This window comes from Heptranchias perlo, chromosome 40 (genome assembly GCF_035084215.1).
Source record: "Heptranchias perlo isolate sHepPer1 chromosome 40, sHepPer1.hap1, whole genome shotgun sequence".
In the NCBI taxonomy this organism is placed as follows: Eukaryota; Metazoa; Chordata; class Chondrichthyes; order Hexanchiformes; family Hexanchidae; genus Heptranchias; species Heptranchias perlo.
In genome coordinates, this window is record NC_090364.1 from 11,003,678 (window position 1) to 11,025,543 (window position 21,866).

At 46.4% G+C, this 21,866-nt stretch overlaps 1 protein-coding gene across 1 annotated transcript; it reads right to left on the reverse strand.

Moving 5' to 3' along the window:
• Positions 1–305: 305 nt before the first annotated feature.
• Positions 306–21,654, reverse strand: LOC137305375 (uncharacterized). Its single transcript, XM_067974212.1, has 7 exons — positions 21,604–21,654; positions 21,490–21,513; positions 20,201–20,302; positions 14,575–15,056; positions 8,209–8,353; positions 3,689–3,799; positions 306–409 (listed from the first exon to the last, which is right to left on the reverse strand). The coding sequence occupies exons 1-7, from the start codon at positions 21,629–21,631 to the stop codon at positions 327–329; spliced, it is 975 nt and encodes a 324-aa protein (XP_067830313.1). The 5' UTR covers positions 21,632–21,654; the 3' UTR covers positions 306–326.
• Positions 21,655–21,866: the final 212 nt, after the last annotated feature.

Genomic DNA, 21,866 nt, shown 5'->3' on the forward strand with positions numbered 1-21,866 from the left:
AGTTAGCCATTCATCCTTCCAAGGTGGACGAAATGAGGACCAGGTCTTAGGACCTGGGATGAAAACAGGAGACCACAGGGACACACACAGTCATGTATCTCCTGGCTGTTCAATGGATATGGGGATCAGTGCGCCACAGCAGCAGATGTCCTCTGCCTGATAGAGACCAATATCTGGGGGTTATAATCTTTCACTCTCATTTCTAACTTAAAATTGCCCTCATTCAAAATTATAGGAGACTGGATCTTGAGGAATTTGTTTTTCATTGCACAAAAACAGACAAAAGAAAAGCGATTTTGTTTCATTGTTTTATGTCCTTGGTAATTCTAGGCATTGTCCGCTCTTTTCTCCAGCTCCCCTAGTGCTTTCTTCATTTTCTGATGAACGATGTTCATCTCAACCCAGTGACCTGAAAAAACGACAAGACAGTCTTGCTAGTGTCAAGATGCAAACTTGTGAATTGAATCATTTTCCTCAATCTAGATTTCTTTTTTAAAAAAGAAAAAGGGGGGGGGGGGGGGGGGTGGAAATTTCGAAGATCTCCTCAACTCACTGATGGCTTTTGGGAAAAGCTCTAAGTGCTCCACCTCTCTTCCCCCCTGCACCCGGCCCAAGAATAGGAACCTTATTATTGGAAAAATGGGTTTGCCTGCATCCCAAAATCTTGCTGGGCAGCACTTTGAAGATCAAGGATTGGCCGAGTTTCTGGCCATTGTCCACAATTCCATTGTCCCCCCTTCCTAGCAACCAGGGGGTGGGTAACAGGAGCCTGGGGTGACTATCGCACCATATCTGGGAGGCAAACTGTCGGGTCTCCACTCAACACATCCCTAGTGAAACAGCTGAGATCATGAACTGACCGTATGAGATTAAAGACTTGTAAAACAGGGCCCGATCATTCCATGGTGCAGTGTTTAAGGCAACATTGTGAAGCTACAAAAAAGCAAACTACTGCAGATGCTGGAAATCCGAAATTAAAACAGAAAATGCTGGAAACGCTCATCGGGTCAGGCGGCATCTGTGGAGAGAGAAACAGAGTGAACTGTTTCAGGTCGATGACCTTTCATCAGAACTGGAAGCTGTTAAGAGATGAACAGCTTTTGTGCAAGTGCAGAGCCAGGGAAAAAGGCGGTGGGGGGTTGCAGGAAAGAACAAAAAAAGGAAGGTTTGTGGTAGGGCCGAGGGCAGGAAAAATTTAAATTACAAAAGGGATGATGGTGCAAGGCAAGGAGAGTGGTAATGGGACAGGCTTGGGCTCATAAGTGGCAAGTAACATTCGCGCCAGATAAGTGCCAGGCAATGACCATCTCCAACAAGAGAGTCTAACCACCTCCCCTTGACATTCAACGGCATTATCATCGCCGAATCCCCCACCATCAACATCCTGGGGGTCACCATTGACCAGAAACATAACTGGACCAGCCATATAAATACTGTGGCTACAAGAGCAGGTCAGAGGCTGGGTATTCTGCAGGGAGTGACTCACCTCCTGACTCCCCAAAGCCTTTCCACCATCTACAAGGCACAAGTCAGGAGTGTGATGGAATACTCTCCACTTGCCTGGATGAGTGCAGCTCCAACAACACTCAAGAGGCTCGACACCATCCAGGACAAAGCAGCCCACTTGATTGGCACCCCATCCACCACCCTAAACATTCACTCCCTTCACCACCGGCTCACTGTGGCTGCAGTGTGTACCATCCACAGGATGCACTGCAGCAACTCGCCAAGGCTTCTTCGACAGCACCTCCCAAACCCGCGACCTCTACCACCTAGAAGGACAAGAGCAGCAGGCACATGGGAACAACACCACCTGCACGTTCCCCTCCAAGTCACACACCATCCCAACTTGGAAATATATCGCCGTTCCTTCATCGTCGCTGGGTCAAAATCCTGGAACTCCCTTCCTAACAGCACTGTGGGAGAACCTTCACCACACGGACTGCAGCGGTTCAAGATGGTGGCTCACCACCACCTTCTCGAGGGCAACTAGGGATGGGCAATAAATGCCGACCTCGCCAGCGACGCCCACATCCCATGAACAAATAAAAAAAAGACGGGTCCAGAGGAAGTGTAAATGGCAACAGTAGAACCATTACCAGCACCTGCTGTCCGGGAAAATGGGAGCAGTGGTTATGATCGAAAGTTGTTGAACTCAGTGTTGAAGGCTGTAAAGTGCCTAATCAAAAGACGAGGTGCTGTTCCAAAGCCATGTCCGGGGAGGAGGGGGGGGGGGGGGGGGAGGTGGAATATAACGTGTCCACCAGAGGGAGCAAATTCCAGGTTTAAGTATTTAGCTGGTATACAAGTCAGCAATTTAAGAAGATGTGCAACTTAGCAGCAAGAATAGAAAACAAGGCTAGTAATGTGCGATTTCACTTTAGTTTTATTCAGAATTCAGTTAGACAAACAGCACAGAGTCCCAAACTGGAGCTCAGACATCCTTTGCTACTCCTTCACAGCCTTATTTTTCCCTCTTCAGTTATGGGTAACAACAACTTGCATTTGTATAGCGCCTTTAACGTAGTAAAACGTCCCAAGGCGCTTCACAGGAGCGATTATCAGACAAAATTTGACACCGAGCCACATAAGGAGGTATGAGGACAGGTGACCAAAAGCTTGGTCAAAGTGGTAGGTTTTAAGGAGCATCTTAAAGGAGGAGAGAGAGGTAGAGAGGTTTAGGGAGGGAATGCCAGAGCTTAGGGCCTGGGCAGCTGAAGGCACGGCCGCCAACGGTGGAGCAATTAAAATCGGGGATGCGCAAGAGGCAAGAATTGGAGGAGCGCAGAGATCTCGGAGGGTTGTAGGGCTGGAGGAGGTTACAGAGATAGGGAGGGGCGAGGCCTTGGAGGGATTTGAAGACCAGGATGAGAATTTTAAAATACTTCATTCATTCACCTTTTGCTTGCAAGGTTTTCCCGATGGGTCTGGCTGAGATCATGAATTGTCCCGAATGGGAGATGCAGAAGCGAGATGCGGGGTGTGTGGGGTGGGGTGGCAGGAAAGCTGCTCCCTTCAGGGTTCTGACGAAAGATCATCGACCTGAAATAATACCTTCCTCTCTCCACAGATGCTGCCTGACCTGCTGAGTGTTTGCAGCATTTTATCTCGGATTATCCAGCGTCTGCAGTATTTTGCTCCTTGCTCCCTTGATGGTTTCAATGGAAACATACCATCTCTGAGCCAGAAACGTCCCAGGTTCCACCCTCCACCACCATTGCCCCCCCCCACTCTCTGCTCACCCCCACAATCTTTGCTGGTCCAGCCGATTGGAACTGAGGCCACAGTAGAAGTGCCACACTCGGCTACAACCGCCTTGAGTTAGGAAGCAGTATCAAGGACCAGAGTCCCTGCTCCTAACCTAAGACAGACCTGCACATGCAAGGACATCTACTGAGGACTTCAGTCAAGACTCGCATGAAGAATGGGCACTTGGGGGAGGTGGTAACTGCTGCCTCTTGAAACACAGCCCAACAACGGGTTCATTGCCTTTAGGGGAGTGGGGAGGGAGGGAGGGAGGGAGAAAATTGGCAAGAGGGCGAAATGAGGGCCCGCCACCCATCTACATTACTCATTAAGCTCCAAACAGATTGTTACAAGGTATCATTGACAGGCACCTGGAACCAGGGAATCATGTCCGGAGCAGGAAAGACACATGGAGGACAAGTGGTAAAAAGTTATACTGTACCCAATTCATCAGTGGTTTTGCCATGCCAATGTTGCAGGTCCTGTTTAAAGCGATGATGCACCTCCTTTGTGTAGGTGGACTGTGCCTCACTCTGCCATTCACCTGAATAACCTGACATCACAAAATAGAGCATCCAAGAGTGTTTCTCACCCATACCAGAAGGACTTTACTCTGTACAGCCAATGCACCTTAACACTTCATTTACAAAACGCGGCCATTGACTAATTCCTCAGAAACTCACCATCCCACTGAAATCGACATCGGGCACAGTGATGCGTCGGGTTTCGAGGGTTTTTTTTTTAAATTGTCTGCGGTGTTAAAATCACCAGCCAGCTGCGGGGGGAGGGGGCAAGAAGCAAAACTCAGAAAAGTCACCCACAGAAAGGAGAACTGCAGAATTGTACAGGTCAACGATCGCAATTATGAGTTTGCGCTTAAAGTGGCTCAGAAACCCAATAGTGTGGCCTCAACCCATCTGTCCTCATTGTTTCCCTTCTTGTGGTGGGTGGTGCCAATTTGTCACCATCTCCTCCCCTCCCTCCCCTCCCCCCTTCCCCCCGTACCCCCCCCCCACTGTCATTCATTTACATTCTACAATATATGGCATGGAATCGGTGAGTGCAGCTACAACACAGGCAATGAAAGAAACGTAGAAAAACTAAATATAAAGATGGGCTGTGTCGCTAGGGGTAGGACATTGGTTACTTATGTACTTTAATAAGATGTAACTATAGTTGAGAGTTCAATAATACTCAGCCCCATTTACAAACATAACTTGGAGTTTGAAATTCTGAAAATCCAGAGTTTACTTATCATGATCTTAGGATTGCATATTTAAAGAACGGTCACTGTAGCAACTAACTGGGGCAGGAAGGGGTGAGGGGGTTGGAGGGAGGTGGAAAAGGGGCTTTACAGATTAATATTACAGTGCCAGAAAGCTGAAACTATATATTTCAACTGAAAGATCTGAAAACAATGTGAATTGCTTTATTGAAATATATACTCAGTCAGGGGCAATCTCACCTCTGAATCAGAAGCTGCCCAGGCCCTAAGCTCTGGAATTCCCTCCCTAAACCTCTCCGCCCCTCCACCTCTCTTGATAATGAGCCCCAAGCCAAGAGTTTGGCTCATAATCCAGGCTGATAGCTCAGTGAAATATTGCTGGAATGCTGCATCGTCACAAATGCTGACCTTTGCCTGTTCAGATGGATATTAAAAAGGTCCTGTGACCCTATTCCTCTAGTCTCCTGGGCAACATTGGTCCCATAACCAATACCACTAAAAATAGACTAACTGGCATTCACCTCATTGCAGCTTGTGGCGATGCTGCAGTGTGCAAAATGGCTTCTGCGTTTACCTATGCAACAGTCACGTAATGTAATACATTGCATACAAAGCATTTAGATATTTGAGATGTAATAAGGAGCTATATAAATGCCAGTCTATTACACGCGATAAAGATTCAATTGAATCAGTATTGAAATTGTTCGTCTTACAACAGCTTACATTTATCTAGGGCCTTTAACCGGGAGAACGTCCCAAGGTGCTTTGCAGAGGTGTAATCAGACAAAAATCAACACCTAATCAGACAAAAATCAACACCGAGCCAAAGGAGATGATATTAGGAGGGGCGACCAACATCCTGGTCAAAAAGGTAGGTTTTAAGGAGGGCCTTAAAGAAGGAGAGGCATCAGTTGCTGTGAACTTTATCGTTAACTAGATTTTGTTATATTGAATTTTTCCCCCCCCCCCCTGTCCACTGAGGAGCTTGTTCTGTTCCTCCTTTTGCTTTAAATTAAAAAATTCCAATGGAGTTTACTTCTTTTAAAAAAAAATCCTGCCAGTCTCACCTTCAGTGAATGCCCTGCCTTTGGGAAAAAAAACACAAAAAAAAAGCCAAACTTTACTAGGGCTAAAAATCATACAAGTTGGCAGAACCAAACATTATGGAAGCGGGGTCAAAGGGCAAAGGAGAGCTGGGGGTGCGCTTAAATTCCACCTTAACCACTGGTTTCAGGACAACTTCAAATAATAACACCTGCATTTATGTAGAACCTTCTCACATCAAAATGTCTCAACGCACTTCACACAATGAATTAACAGTACAGAGAATGTTGTTCTGGAGGCAAGTTGGACAGTCGTTCTGTGCCAACAAAATCCAACAAACAGCCATGAGATGAAATGAATAAGTTAATTTGGATGAAGTAAAGGGAGTACTGGAGTAAATGTATCCATTAGAACTATTTGCTTCATGGAGGGTAATCGCTGGCATGAGCTGGTTGGGCTGAATGGCCTGTTTCCATGCTATGTATTTCTACGTATCTGTAAATGTTTCGATAGTGTTGGTTGAGGCAGAGAGAGGATTGATGGCCAGGTCACCGTGTTCTTTGAAAATCAATGGGATCTTTTAACATCCACAGGAATCACCGAGGTACACAACACGGCCTCTATTAAATGTCTCAGCCAAAGAATGGCACCTTTGACAATGCAGATCATCCTCAGCACGGTACTGAAACATCAGGCTGGATTATGCGGTCAAACCCTGGTATGGGACTCGACCCGTAACTTTCGGACTCAGAGCCAAGAGTAGTACCACCCGAGCCAGAGCTAACAGACATCTACTCTGCCTCGATCAGGAGCACAATTCCAGGAAGACAAGTGGGAGATCACGCCTCGACACGTTGGGTGGGATTCTCCCCTTGGAGGCGGAGAAGCAACAGGACAGGACAGCCGCACATTCCTCTGATTCAGCCCCGTTTCCCTGGGTTGTGGGTCATTCGTTACGCACAGTGGGCCCCTGCTGAGATTTCCACCGTCAAGCTGCTGCGGTACCAGAAGAGGTTGGCCGAGCATTTAAACGGGGCAGGAAAGCCCTGAAGATAAATGGAGCTGCAACCTTGTAGGCCTCAGCAGATAACCAAAGCCTTTACAGGCAAGTCAATGGAGGTCTATATGGAAGGATAGGAGGCCTCTGCTAGGCCCTCGACCTACATTCCCTGACCTTGAGGCCACTACCACCTGCTACCCCAGGCCTATCGCCACCTTCCACATGACAGTCCCAGGAAATTAGAGTAATTGGGGCCAACAGGAGGAAAATGGGCCAGAGACCATCTGAGGTCATTGAACGTTTTCTCATATTCTCCCTCAGTCGAGCTTCCACCCTGCTCATTGCACTAAGAGCGCCTTGGTCAAAGTTACCAATGACAACCTCTGTGATTGTGACCGTGGTGCCTTTTCCATCCTTATCTTCCTCAACCATTCCACCCTCGTCCATCACTTCTCACCCTCTCCGTGGGACCTCCTTTGCTTGGTTCTATTCCAGAGTGTTCCAATGTAGTCACCACATCTGCAGCAATGGTGACCCCCTCCCAACCCCACACCATTACCTCTAGAGTACTCCACAGTTCCATCCTTGTTCCCCTCCTATTCCTCGTTTACATGTTGCCCCTCAGTGACATTATCTGTAAGCGTTGGGCAGTTTCCACAACGCTCAGCTCCAATCTTCCACCATTGACTCCACAGCCAACTGCAAGTTGTCAGACTGTTTTCCGACATCAAGTCACGAATGAGACAAAATTTCCTTCAAGTGAACATTGAGAAATTCAAAAATCATATTATTTGTCTCCCAACAAACTCTCCATACCCTTGCCCCCAACTCCATCGCCCTCCCCAAGTGCTCTCTCAGGTTGGACCAAGTTGTGGTGTGCTGCTTAACCAAAAGCTTAACCTCAAATTCATCACTTACTTCCACCTCCACTCCTACCTCACCCCCAGCAATACCGAAAGACTAATTTACGCTCGTTACCCCCAAACTTAACTTCTCCAACATCCTGTTTTGCCAGCCTGAGATCTCAAACTCCAAATATCCGCATCCTGTCCGGCAGAAGGCCCTGCTGGCCCATCTTTCCAGTTCTCACCAACCCCCTTTCTGCTCCAAAGCAATGAATTCAAAATCCTTGCTCTCTTTTATAAATCCCTCCATGGCCGCACCCGACCCTATCTCTGCAGCTCTACATCCCTGCCCATGCCCCACAGTACTCGCACTCTGACTCCCCGCTTCCCTCTGCTCCGCGCGTGGCAGGGGCCTTCAGCCGCCTGAGCCTGCTCTGCGGAACTCCTTGCCTAAACCATTCCGCCTTGCCATTTCTCTCCCAATCTTCCATCGCCTCCTCAAGACCCATCTTTTCAGTCATTTCTCCTTTCTCTTTTGCGACCATCCTCGCATTGAAGCATCTTGGGAAGTTTACCATTCTAAATACAAATTGTTGTCGACAAACTCGCTGAGTCATCAGGGCACAATTATTTAAAAAAAAGACTTGCATTTCTATAGCGCCTTTCACGACCTCGGGACATCCTAGAGCGCTTTATAGCCAACATAGCACCTTATGTAGGAACATGCTCATTTGCTACATTTTCCTCTTCTCTTTAACGGAATTACCTGCACTAATGGTTCAGCAAGAACAAAGTGAATGCTTTAAGTGAATATTTTATGCCAGACTTTTAACAAGAATTGGCAGTACCTGGGAAGATGTTACATCGGAGAGGATAGCCTATGCTTTCGTACGAGTTTACATGATCAATAGCGTTCTCCTGTGTCGACACTGTTGACTCCTCATAGTCCGAGCTCTTTGATGGCAGCTCTTTCTGATTCAAAAACTTCCTGACCTTCAGAGAAACAATAATAAAAAGCAGGTCAGGATGACCGTATGGACAGAGAAGTCAAGTAATGCATTTTATTTTCCCCTCCAAATTTTCTCTCGGGAGGCAGGTGGGATATGGCTCCATGGGTACCAGCTATGTCTGGTACCTCACACAAGTGACCAATCTTCACATCTTAACCCAGTGAGTATCTGAGGCTATCATTCCATGGGGGAACATCACAATTGAGCCAATCCGGTCCTCATTCTTGGACGCAAAACTTGGAAGGGTAGTAAAAATTGAGGAGGATAGTGATAGACTTCAAGAGGATACAGACAGGCTGGTGGCATGGGCGGACACGTGGCAGATGAAATTTAATGCAGAAAAATGCGAGGTGATACATTACGGTAGGAAGAATGAGGAGAGGCAATATAAACTAGAGGGCACAACTCTAAAAGGGGTACAGGAACAGAGAGATCTGGGGGTTTATGTGCACAAATCGTTGAAGGTGGCAGGGCAGGTTGAGAAAGCGGTTAAAAAAACATACGGGATCCTGGGCTTTATATTTGGAAGGCATAGAGTATAAAAGTATGGAAGTCATGATGAACCTTTATAAAACACTGGTTCGGCCACAACTGGGGTATTGTGTCCAGTCCTGGGCACCGCACTTCAGGAAAGATGTGAAGGCCTTAGAAAGGGTGCAGAAGAGATTTACTAGAATGATTCCAGGGATGAGGGACTTTAATTACGTGGATAGACTGGAGAAGCTGGGGTTGTTCTCCTTGGAACAGAGACGGTTGTGAGGAGATTTGATAGAGGTATTCAAAATCATGAAGGGTCTAGACAGAGTAGATAGAGAGAAACTGTTCCCATTGGCGGAAGGGTCAAGTACCAGAGGACATAGATTTAAGGTGATTGGCAAAAGAACCAAAGGTGACATGAGGAAAAACTTTTTTTTACACAGCGAGTGGTTAGGATCTGGAATGCGCTGCCCGAGGGGATGGTGGAGGCAGATTCAATCATGGCCTTCAGAAGGGAACTAGATAAGTACTTGAAAGGGAAAAATTTGTAGGGCTACGGGGAAAGGGCGGGGGAGTGGGGCTAGCTGGATTGCTCTTGCATAGAGCCAGCACGGACTCCATGGGCCGAATGGCCTCCTTCCGTGCTGTAACCTTTCTACAATTCTATTTAATGTTTACATTCTCCTGTGTGAGGAGGTGCTCAATGAGATGAGTTAACTCAGTGCAGAATGAGGAATGAGGGGTGATCTCATTGAGACATAAAAGATTCTGGGAGGGCTTGACAGGGTAGATGCTGAGAGGCTGTTTCCCCTGGCTGGAGAATCGAGAACTGGGGGTCTAGTCTCAGGATAAGGGATCAGACATATAGGACCAAGATGAGGAGAAATTTCTTCACTCAGAGGGTTGTGAATCTTTGGAATTCTCTACCCCAGAGGGCTGTGGATGCTCAGTCGTTGAGTATATTCAAGACTGAGAGCGATAGATTTCTGGACTCTAACGGAATCAAGGGAAAGTGGAGATCGGGAGGGAAAGTGGAGTTGAGGTCGAAGATCAGCCATGATCTTATTGAATGGTGGAGCAGGCTCGAGGGGCCGTATGGCCTACTCCTGCTCCTATTTCTTTTGTTCTTAGAACAGGGACGATGCAATTTACTGATGGCCGACTTGTTCTGAGTCAAGGCTCCCAGTTCCCGATTGGTCTTTTACTAAAATGCTGCTTTTGTAGTTTTGATCATTTCCTCATGCAATTATCCTGTGTTTAAAAACCAGAAACAGCCTTAAAACATAGAGAAATATCAGAATTGTGACGCAGTTTAACAAGATACTGCCTCTTTCATAGGAACTTGCCACTCACAGTTAAACAGCATTTACAGGAATTGCACTGGTGTCTGGGAGCCCACTGGAAAGTGTCAAACTCCCAGTAAGGGATTATAAGTTTAAACCCAGCCCTGTCTGGCAATTTCAGCTTACTGCCCCATTCGGCAAGTTCCACCAGTCTTGGTTTGGGCCTCTGATGTGGCACAGATAACAATCCAGCTAATCCAGGGGATGGAGAAAAATAATCAATGGCAAAGTCCAACCTGCAAAAGGAATTCGCTGGTTGACCAACCAAATCTTAGCACCCTGCTGGCTTGGTGAGTAAATGTACCCCCCCACCCCCCCAACAATGTAGTACTGAGCCACCCAATGGTTCTGGCAGGCGGGCGGGGGACAGAAAGTCACCCAGGGCTCCAGCTTCTCATCATTATAGGAACATATTGTAAACAATTTTACAACACCAAGTTATAGTCCAGCAATTTTATTTTAAATTCACAAGCTTTCGGAGATTTTCTCCTTCCTCAGGCAAATGTTTTGAAACATTTGCCTGAGGAATATATAGGAACATAGGAACAGGAGTAGGCCATTCAGCCCCTCGTGCCTGCTCCGCCATTTGATAAGATCATGGCTGATCTGTGATCTAACTCCATATACCTACCTTTGGCTCATATCCCTTAATACCTTTGGTTGCCAAAAAGCTATCTATCTCACATTTAAATTTAGCAATGGAGCTGGCATCAATTGCCGTTTGCGAAAGAGAGTTCCAAACTTCTACCACCCTTTGTGTGTAGAAATGTTTTCTAATCTCACTCCTGAAAGGTCTGGCTCTAATTTTTAGACTGGAAGAATCCCCAACCAGCGGAAATAGTTTCTCTCTATCCACCCTATCCGTTTCCCTTAATATCTTATAAACTTCGATCAGATCACCCCTTAACCTTCGAAACTCTAGAGAATACAACCCCAATTTGTGTAATCTCTCCTCGTAACATAATCCTTGAAGTCCGGGTATCATTCTAGTAAACCTACGCTGCACTCCCTCCAAGGCCAATATGTCCTTCCGAAGGTGCAGTGCCCAGAACTGCTCACAGTACTCCAGGTGTGGTCTAACCAGGGTTTTGTAAAGCTGCAGCATAACTTCTGCCCCCTTGTACTCTAGTCCTCTAGATATAAAGGCCAGCATTCCATTAGCCTTATTGATTATTTTCTGCACCTGTTCATGACACTTCAATACTTCAATGATCTATGTACCTGTACCCCTAAGTCCCTCTGGACGTCCACTGTTTTTAACTTTTTACCATTTAGAAAGTACTCTGTTCTATCCTTTTTTGATCCAAAGTGGATGACCTCACATTTGTCTACATTGAATTCCATTTGCCACAGTTTTGCCCATTCACCTAATCTATCAATATCGCTTTGTAATTTTATGTTTTCATCTACACTGCTTACAATGCCACCAATCTTTGTGTCATCAGCAAACTTAGATATGAGACTTTCTATGCCTTCATCTAAGTCGTTAAGAAATATTGTGAATAATTGAGGCCCCAAGACAGATCCCTGCGGGACTCCAAGGCTCAGTTTAAAAGCAACAAGCCTGAACGGAGACTAGAAATTTACGGGAAAAAAAATTCCCCTGTGCAGAATAGATTTCCAGAAAAAGTAGTTGATGATCATTAATTCCTTACAAAAGGAGCGAGATAAATCAGTTGGGATTGGAGATTTACAGGGACAGGTATAGTCTAATATGATCAAATACATTTAGAACATAATGATTTTCTGTTCCCTTGGACTAAAGTGGCTAAAGTGAACTGGGAAATTAGGTTAAGGGATAGGTCAGTAGAGATGCAGTGGCAGACGTTTAATAAGAGACCTCAACACACTCAGCAAAGATACATTCCAGTGAGAAAGAAAGACTCTAGGGGAAGGACGTACCATTCGTGGCTAACTAAGGAAGTTAAAGACAGTATCAAATTGAAAGAAAAAGCATACAATTCCGCGAAGATTAGTGGCAGGTCAGAAGATTGGACAGAATATAAAAAACAGCAAAGAATGACTAAAAGAATAATAAAGAGGGAAAAATTAAAGTACGAGAGAAAGCTAGCTAGATAAACATATATAATAAAATATATACATATATATAAAATATAAAAACAGGTAGTAAGAGTTTATAATAAAATATATACATATACACAATATAAAAACAGATAGTAAGAGTTTATAATAAAATATATACATATATATATATATATATATACACAATATAAAAACAGATAGTAAGAGTTTCTACAGGTATTTAAAAAGGAAAAGAGTAAGTAAAGTGAACTTTGGTCCTCTAGAGAGAGATCTGGAGAATTAATAATGGAGAATAAAGAAATGGCGGATGAATTGAACAGATATTTTGCGTCCGTCTTCACTGTAGAGGATACAAATAACATGCCAGAAATAATTGTGAATCAAGAGGTGAAAGGGAGGGAGGAACTTAAAACATTTACAATCACCAGGGAAAGGGTTCTGAAAAAAATATTAGAACTAAAAGCTGACAAGTTCCCAGGTCCTGACGGACTTCATCCTAGGGTCTTAAAAGAAGTGGCTGCAGAGATAGTCGATGTATTGGTATTAATTTTCCAAAATTCCCTAGATTCTGGAAGGGTCCCATCAGATTGGAAAACAGCGAATGTAACTCCTCTATTCAAGAAAGGAGGGAGATAGAAAGCAGGAAACTACAGGCCAGTTGGCTTAACATCTGCCATAGGGAAAATGCTAGAATCTATTATTAAGGAGGTTATAGCAGGGCACTTAGAAAATCTCAATGCAATCAGGTAGAGTCAACACAGCTTTGTGAAAGGGAAATCGTGTTTGACTAATTTATTAGAGTTCTTTGAGGAAGTAACAAGCAACGTGGATAAAGGGGATCCTGTGGATGTGGTGTACTTGGATTTCCAGAAGGCTTTTGACAAGGTGCCACATCAAAGGCTATTACACAAAATAAGAGCTCATGGTGTAGGGGGTAACATATTAGCATGGATAAAGGATTGGTTAGCTAACAGGAAGCAGAGAGTAGGCATAAATGGGTCATTTTCAGGTTGGCAAGATGTAACGAGTGGAGTGCCACAGGGATCAGTGCTTGGGCCTCAACTTTTACAATCTATATCAATTACTTGGATGAAGGGACTGAATTATGGTTGCTAAATTTGCTGATGACACAAAGGTAGGTAGGAAAGTAAGTTGTGAAGAGGACAAAAGGAGTCTGCAAAGGGATATAGATAGGTTAAATGAGTGGGCAAAAATTTGGCAGATGGAGTATAATGTGGGAAAATGTGAACTTGTCCACTTTGGCAGGAGGAATAGAAAAGCAATATATTATTTAAATGGAGAGAGATTGCATAACTCTGAGGTACAGAGGATCTGGGTGTCTTAGTACATGAATCACAAAAAGATAGTATGCAGGTACAGCAAGTGATCAGGAAGGCAAATGGAATGTTGTCATTTATTGCAAGGGGAATGGAATATAAAAGTAGAGATGTTTTGCTACAGTTGTACAGGGCATTGGTGAGACCATATCTAGAATACTGTGTACAGTTTTGGTCTCCTTATTTAAGAAAGGACATAATTGCTTTAGAGGCAGTTCAGAGAAGGTTCACTCGACTGATTCCTGGGATGAGGGGGTTATCATTTGAGGAAAGGTTGGACAAGTTGGGCCTGTACACACTGGAGTTTAGAAGAATGAGAGGTGATCTAATTGAAACATATAAGATCCTGAGGGGACTAGAAGAGGTGGATGCTGAGAGGATGTCTCCCCTTGTGGGAGAGACTAGAACTAGGGGCCACAGTTTAAAAATAAGGGGTCTCTTGTTTAAGATGGAGATTAAGAGAATTTTTTTCTCTCAGAGGGTCGTGAGTCTGTGGAACTCCCTTCCCCAGAGAGCGGTGGAGGCAGGGTCATTGAATATTTTTAAGGCTGAGTTAGATAGATTCCTGATTAACAAGGGAGTCAAAGGTTATAGTAGGTAGACGGGAAAGTAGGGTTGAGGTCGCAATCAGATCAGCCATGATCTTATCAAGTGGCAGAGCAGGCTCGAGGGGCCGAATGGCCTACTCCTCTTAATTCGTATGGTAGGATGTTGTCTTGAGCATGGCAGGTCATGCTTTAATACTGGAGAGTTCCAAAGTATTCTACAATTTGGCTTAATTACCTTTGAGGATCTAGAAATATTTATGCGGCGATTCCCTTCATATACAACTTCTTGAGGTGAAGGAGGGGACTTATGTTTGGAGACAAGTCAAAAAAGGGACAGTAGAAAAAAGGGACAGAAAATAAAAAGAGGGGAGAAAAAGGCTTGCAAGTTTGGACCATTGGGATTTACTGTATTACAAATAGAAGCCAGCTATACAAAAAGTATTCTTTCATACTGACCTCTGTGTCCGTTAGGAGATCATCCACAACACTGCTCCCAAACTTGTGCACAATATTTTTTGGAATGATACATTCGTCTTCTCGGCTCGGAAGCCTTTCTGGAGTCACACACAGTGGTGACCGCACGCTCTCAGTCATCTCTCTTTGCGTGCTAGGCCCAGGACTTTTCTCGCTGCCGTTCTGCTTCTCAGCGATTCCTCCGTCAGGGCTAAGGGGCACTGTTTTGTGAGGCCTCTTTGGTTTAGACTTGCTAGCCTTGGCCAAGCCAGCTTCGGTGTCATGTTTGATGCCGCTAGCCTTCTTGGCAGCTTCTGGGCTCATCGCTCTTTCGGAATCAAGGCAGCTCCACTGTGCTGGTTTCGTAGTGCCTACTGGTTCAGTCCTGCAAAGGTTGCCCTCGTCTTGTACCAACGGGGGCACTAGTTGGTGACAGGGCTGGGCACCCTTCGACTTATCAAAAGGTAGCTCTTCCTCTGGTAGCTCTGTAATTCAGAAGAGTAATCATTTAGGAACTGGGTGGCACACTTTCCTTTCAACGTTGGGAACTGGGTTTGAATTTACTCAGAATTACAGATTGACGTATTCTTTTTTGCTGCCCTTGGTCATTTGTGAGATTCTTGCCTCAAGTACTGAGCTTGACCAGTCTAAACCAGTCCCGACTAGGGAACAGTGCCCAACACAAAACAGTGGGGAACACGCTTGATTTGTGATGCATCAGAGGAAGCTTTACGTTGCATATGACCCATACTATATCTGGCCTACCACAGCAAGCATGTCTTGGCAGAGTAGTGCATTGCAGCACTTTGACATGATACGGTAGGACCAGGGACTCTCAATCTCAAATTAGACCCCAAAGGGAGAAGCTAAGTAGAGGCAAAGAACTTGCCTTACAGGAAGGAAAAACAAAATGACAACATGCCCATTCTTCATGCGTGGGCTCAGACAGCGAATTCTCAGGGGCTATTTAACCACGGGGGTCACCACAGCCCAAGTCCAATCCTGTCCTCACCTGACATCCACGTGTGCACTTCCCAGCAGGAGTCAATGAACGGCCAATTTTCCCCTCCTGAGCTCGGCAGTGCACCTCCCCTGCTCCCCAAGTCAGCACAGAACATGGACCTTCCTAGTCTGGGTAACTCAGCACTGGCCAAAACTGCTATTGGAGGAGGCCAGCTTCTCAAGTTAACCTTTAAAAACATTTAAATGGTCGTATTGTTATAAACTTATGCTGGAATGACTGACAGAAGCAAAGAGTCAGGAGGAAGTGCTCAGCAATAAAATTAATTGCTCGATTCTGGTCAGCAATTCACTACAGGATTAAAACATAAATGACCCGAAGTGAAGAGAGAAAGGGTTCATGATTGCTCATCCTTTCGCCAGGCTCAGGCCTGGATAGGTCGGAAAGGAGTTAGGAAGGATCGAGCCCTCAAGCTGTTCCAAAGTGTCTTACAACCGATGAGTTACTTTCGAAATGCAGTTGCTCTGGTTATGTAGGCAAACGTGGCAGCCAATTTGTACACAGCAACATCCCACAAACAGCAAATGAATGAAATAACCAGACAATCTGTTTTGGTGGGGTTGGGACGCTCCTTAAAACCTACCTCTTTGACCAAGCCTATCGTAATGTCCCCTTATGGCTCAGTGTCAAATCTTGTTTGATAATCGTTCCTGTGAAGCTCCTTGGGACATTTTACCACATTGAAGGCGCTATATGAATGCAAGTTGTTGTTGTTGGTGGTGGTTGATGGAGGAAAGTTAAACAGGACATTGAAGAAGAGCATGGGGTTCTCCCAAACAGTGCCAGGGGATCTTTTAGTCCACCTGAGCAGGCTGATGGGGCCTTGGTTGAATGTCTCATCCAAAAGACGCCACCTTTGACAATGTGATACTCCCTCACTGGATTTTGTGCTCATTACTGTTGGCAGTAAAGGGATTATTGTCGGTAGGAAGCCATTAAAATGTTTGCTGTCCTTTTCGATTCAAGGGGCAAGACCGTCTCCAGGTTTCTCCATATTCCTTGGCCACATAACAAATACACTCAAAAAGGCCAAGTCAGTAAATGCTCCCAGCCCTTTGTCAATGCTTCTCTGACTAGCAGCCAGGAGGTGAAAGCACAAAAAAAAACCTGCATTTATAAATCACTTTTCACGATATCTGGATGTCCCAAAGCACTTTACAGCCAATGATGTACTTTTAAAGTGAGGTCACTGTTGCAATTTAGGAAACGCGGCAACCAATTTGTGCCACTTAACGCAATGTGATAATGACCAGATAATTTATTTTAGTGATGTTGGTTGAGGGTTAAATATTGGCCAAGACACCGGGGAGAACTCCCCTGCTCTTCTTCGAAATAGTTCCATGGGATCTTTTACGTTCACCCGAGAGGGCAGATGGGACCTTATCCGAAAGACGGCACCGCCGACAGTGCAGCACTCTCTCAGTACTGCATTAAAGTGTCAGCCTAGATTTTGTGCTCAAGTCTCTGGAGTGGGGGCTTGAACCCACAATCTTCTGACTCAGAGGCGAGAGTGCTGCCCACTGAGCCACAGCACAAGGATGAGCCACTAAACGAAGGTCCTGTGGAGAAATCACTATGCACTGCAACAAAATCAAAATTGGGAATTTAACTGCATGTGTGAGAGTTGCGTTTGTGAGTGGGCGCGTGCGAGTGAGTGGGCGCGTGTGCGTGTGAATGGCCGGGTGTATGTGTGTGTGTGAATGGGCAGGTGTATGTGTGTGTGTGTGAATGGGCAGGTGTATGTGTGTGAATGGGCGGGTGTGTGTGTGTGTGTGTGTGTGTGAATGGGCGGGTGTGTGTGTGTGTGTGTGTGTGTGAATGGGCGGGTGTGTGTGTGTGAATGGGCGGGTGTGTGTGTGTGTGAATGGGCAGGTGTATGTGTGTGTGTGTGTGTGTGAATGGGCGGGTGTGTGTGTGTGAATGGGCGGGTGTGTGTGTGTGAATGGGCGTGTGTGTGTGTGTGTGAATGGGCGGGTGTGTGTGTGTGAATGGGCGGGTGTTTGTGTGTGTGTGTGTGTGTGTGAATGGGCGGGTGTATGTGTGTGTGTGTGTGTGTGTGTGTGTGAATGGGCGGGTGTGTGTGTGTGTGTGTGTGTGTGTGAATGGGCGGGTGTGTGTGTGTGTGTGTGTGTGTGTGTGTGAATGGGCGGGTGTGTGTGTGTGAATGGGCGGGTGTGTGTGTGTGTGTGTGTGTGTGAATGGGCGGGTGTGTGTGTGTGAATGGGCGGGTGTGTGTGTGTGTGAATGGGCAGGTGTATGTGTGTGTGAATGGGCAGGTGTATGTGTGTGTGTGTGTGTGTGAATGGGCGGGTGTGTGTGTGTGAATGGGCGGGTGTGTGTGTGTGAATGGGCGGGTGTGTGTGTGTGAATGGGCGTGTGTGTGTGTGTGTGAATGGGCGGGTGTGTGTGTGTGAATGGGCGGGTGTTTGTGTGTGTGTGTGTGTGTGTGTGAATGGGCGGGTGTATGTGTGTGTGTGTGTGTGTGTGTGAATGGGCGGGTGTGTGTGTGTGTGTGTGTGTGTGTGTGTGAATGGGCGGGTGTTTGTGTGTGTGTGTGTGTGTGTGTGTGTGTGAATGGGCGGGTGTATGTGTGTGTGTGTGTGTGTGAATGGGCGGGTGTGTGTGTGTGTGAATGGGCGGGTGTGTGTGTGTGAGTGTGTGTGTGAATGGGCGGGTGTGTGTGTGTGTGTGTGTGTGTGAATGGGCGGGTGTGTGTGTGTGTGAATGGGCGGGTGTGTGTGTGTGTGAATGGGCGGGTGTGTGTGTGTGTGAATGGGCGGGTGTGTGTGTGTGAGTGTGTGTGTGAATGGGCGGGTGTGTGTGTGTGTGTGTGTGTGTGAATGGGCGGGTGTGTGTGTGTGAATGGGCGCGTGTGTGTGTGTGAATGGGCGCGTGTGTGTGTGTGAATGGGCGCGTGTGTGTGTGTGAATGGGCGCGTGTGCGTGTGTGAATGGGCGCGTGTGCGTGTGTGAATGGGCGCGTGTGCGTGTGTGAATGGGCGCGTGTGCGTGTGTGAATGGGCGCGTGTGCGTGTGTGAATGGGCGCGTGTGCGTGTGTGAATGGGCGCGTGTGCGTGTGTGAATGGGCGCGTGTGCGTGTGTGAATGGGCGCGTGTGCGTGTGTGAATGGGCGCGTGTGCGTGTGTGAATGGGCGCGTGTGCGTGTGTGAATGGGCGCGTGTGCGTGTGTGAATGGGCGCGTGTGCGTGTGTGAATGGGCGCGTGTGCGTGTGTGAATGGGCGCGTGTGCGTGTGTGAATGGGCGCGTGTGCGTGTGTGAATGGGCGCGTGTGCGTGTGTGAATGGGCGCGTGTGCGTGTGTGAATGGGCGCGTGTGTGTGTGTGAATGGGCGCGTGTGTGTGTGTGTGAATGGGCGCGTGTGTGTGTGTGTGTGTGAATGGGCGGGTGTGTGTGTGTGTGTGTGAATGGGCGGGTGTGTGTGTGTGTGTGTGAATGGGCGGGTGTGTGTGTGTGTGTGTGTGTGTGTGTGAATGGGCGGGTGTATGTGTGTGTGTGAATGGGCGGGTGTGTGTGTGTGTGTGAATGGGCGCGTGTGTGTGTGTGAATGGGCGCGTGTGTGTGTGTGTGTGTGAATGGGCGGGTGTGTGTGTGTGTGTGTGAATGGGCGGGTGTGTGTGTGTGTGAATGGGCGCGTGTGTGTGTGTGAATGGGCGCGTGTGTGTGTGTGTGTGTGAATGGGCGGGTGTGTGTGTGTGAATGGGCGCGTGTGTGTGTGTGAATGGGCGCGTGTGTGTGTGTGAATGGGCGCGTGTGTGTGTGTGAATGGGCGGGTGTGTGTGTGTGTGTGTGTGAATGGGCGGGTGTGTGTGTGTGTGTGTGTGTGAATGGGCGTGTGTGTGTGTGTGTGTGTGTGTGAATGGGCGGGTGTGTGTGTGTGTGTGTGTGAATGGGCGTGTGTGTGTGTGTGTGAATGGGCGGGTGTATGTGTGTGTGTGTGTGTGAATGGGCGTGTGTGTGTGTGTGTGTGTGAATGGGCGGGTGTATGTGTGTGTGTGAATGGGCGGGTGTGTGTGTGTGTGTGTGAATGGGCGGGTGTATGTGTGTGTGTGTGAATGGGCGGGTGTATGTGTGTGTGTGTGAATGGGCGGGTGTGTGTGTGTGTGTGTGTGAATGGGCGTGTGTGTGTGTGTGTGTGAATGGGCGGGTGTATGTGTGTGTGTGAATGGGCGGGTGTGTGTGTGTGTGTGTGAATGGGCGGGTGTATGTGTGTGTGTGTGAATGGGCGGGTGTGTGTGTGTGTGTGAATGGGCGGGTGTATGTGTGTGTGTGTGAATGGGCGGGTGTGTGTGTGTGTGTGAATGGGCGGGTGTGTGTGTGTGTGTGTGAATGGGCGGGTGTGTGTGTGTGTGTGTGTGTGTGTGAATGGGCGGGTGTGTGTGTGTGTGTGAATGGGCGGGTGTATGTGTGCACATGTGCGTAGGGAAAAATCCAGGATGAAAAACATCCAAACACTCCACGGTCTGGCACAATGGTGGTCCAACATGTTGTGATGCCACTTGCCTTCATTTTACAAGAAAAATACAGTTATTGGTGCAGCAACCTTACAAATCCAGCTATAAAACATTACAGTTTATGTAGTTCTTTACCTTTATTGATACCTTTGCTATCCAACGTAGTGCCAAAAAGTGTTCGACCAGGGTACCTCTGGCCCTTTTCACCCATTGATGTTTTGTTCTTCAACAGCTCAGCTAGAAAAGAACCACCCTTAATTTAAAAAAGCTCTTTTAAAAGTTAATAGCTGTAGAGAAGCATACTTTAAATAAAATTACTAGCCGCCTTGTGCGCTTCTTTTCTTTAATAACTGCCTCCCGTTGAAGAGTATTTCTTAAATGAAGGGCTCCTCCCCACGGACCTGAAGACTGCCATTTTAATTAGCACATATTAAGGGGAACTCTCAGCGCGATAGCTATCAGATTCCACGTGTTATCCATACATTGATGCCTTACCCAGATCGCAACAAAATTTTCCACCTTTTGGAACAGCAAGACATAATTAAGAGCGAGCACAATAGGAATTGTGTTCTTTTTTCTTTTTACCTGGAGGGATTGGGGGCAGGATTATTTATCTTCACAGGAAAGTGCTTTTTGATTTCTCCTTCTTCTGTTTACCAATATAAGGAGATTTCACAATGAATGAGTCAATGACTGTTGGATTTGGTCTACAGGGAGATATTCCTCAGTTGGTGAAATGTTTGTGGTGGCCTAGGCTTCTCCATATTGGGTTTACTTTGCAACCCCCCCCCACCAATCCCCCAATTTTCCTGGCCTTAGAACTGAGTTCTGATGAAACAGAATGCTACAGCACAGAAGGAGGCCATTCGGCCCATCGTGCCTGTGCCAGCTCTTTGAAAGATCTATCCAATTAGTCCCGCTCCTTCCCCATAGCCCTGCAAATTTTTCCCCTTCAAGTGTTTATCCAATTCCCTTTGAAAGTTATTATTGAATCTGCTTCCATCACCCTTTCAGCCAGTGCATTCCAGACTTGAACCCACAACCTTCTGAGTTAAAGGCGAGAGTGCTACCACTGAGCCAAGACTGACACGATCTTTACACAAAAACATGTGTCTTTTCTCTTTACAGGTGCTGAGAGGCCTGCTGTGTTTCCAGCAATTGCTGCTTTTATTTCAAATGTCTATCGTTTACATTTATTGCACATCCTCTCTCATCCATTCTTTTCCAGGACTTCAAAGCCCACAATCCCATCTCCCCCTTCCTTTTACTATCTTGGAGGGCTTTCAGAAGCCAGGAACCAAGCGGATTTTTCATCTTCGGATTTCAAGTGTTGCTGGAGCCCAATTGTAAAACCCACAGATTTGAGTTAAAGGCTCATCAAGGAGCTTCAAGTAAGAGAGAGAAACATTTTAAAAAGTTATTACCTGTCAATTTTTTAATTTCAGCAACTGTGGGGGAAAAAAATAAAAACAATAAGTTAATTTAGCATTTTTAAGATTTTAAACATTTTGTATTTTCAGTGCTGTGAAACAACAAACCTTGGAGCTGAGGACAGTCGGGATCCATTGTAACTCCTGTTGAAATAGACTTATGGTTCCGGCCTATCTAACTTGACTGTAGTTAAGATTGGTTTGTCGCCTTGCCAATCAGGGCTTTCGCTACATGCGCTCTACCAACCGGCAGCCAGTTAGCAGGTCACGTGATGTAGAAAAGTATCGCCAGTTACCATGGGAACATGTATCAACATTCTATTAAAGTGCAACAGTTTGGAAAGAATTACAAAGAGATTGTCATTCTTAGG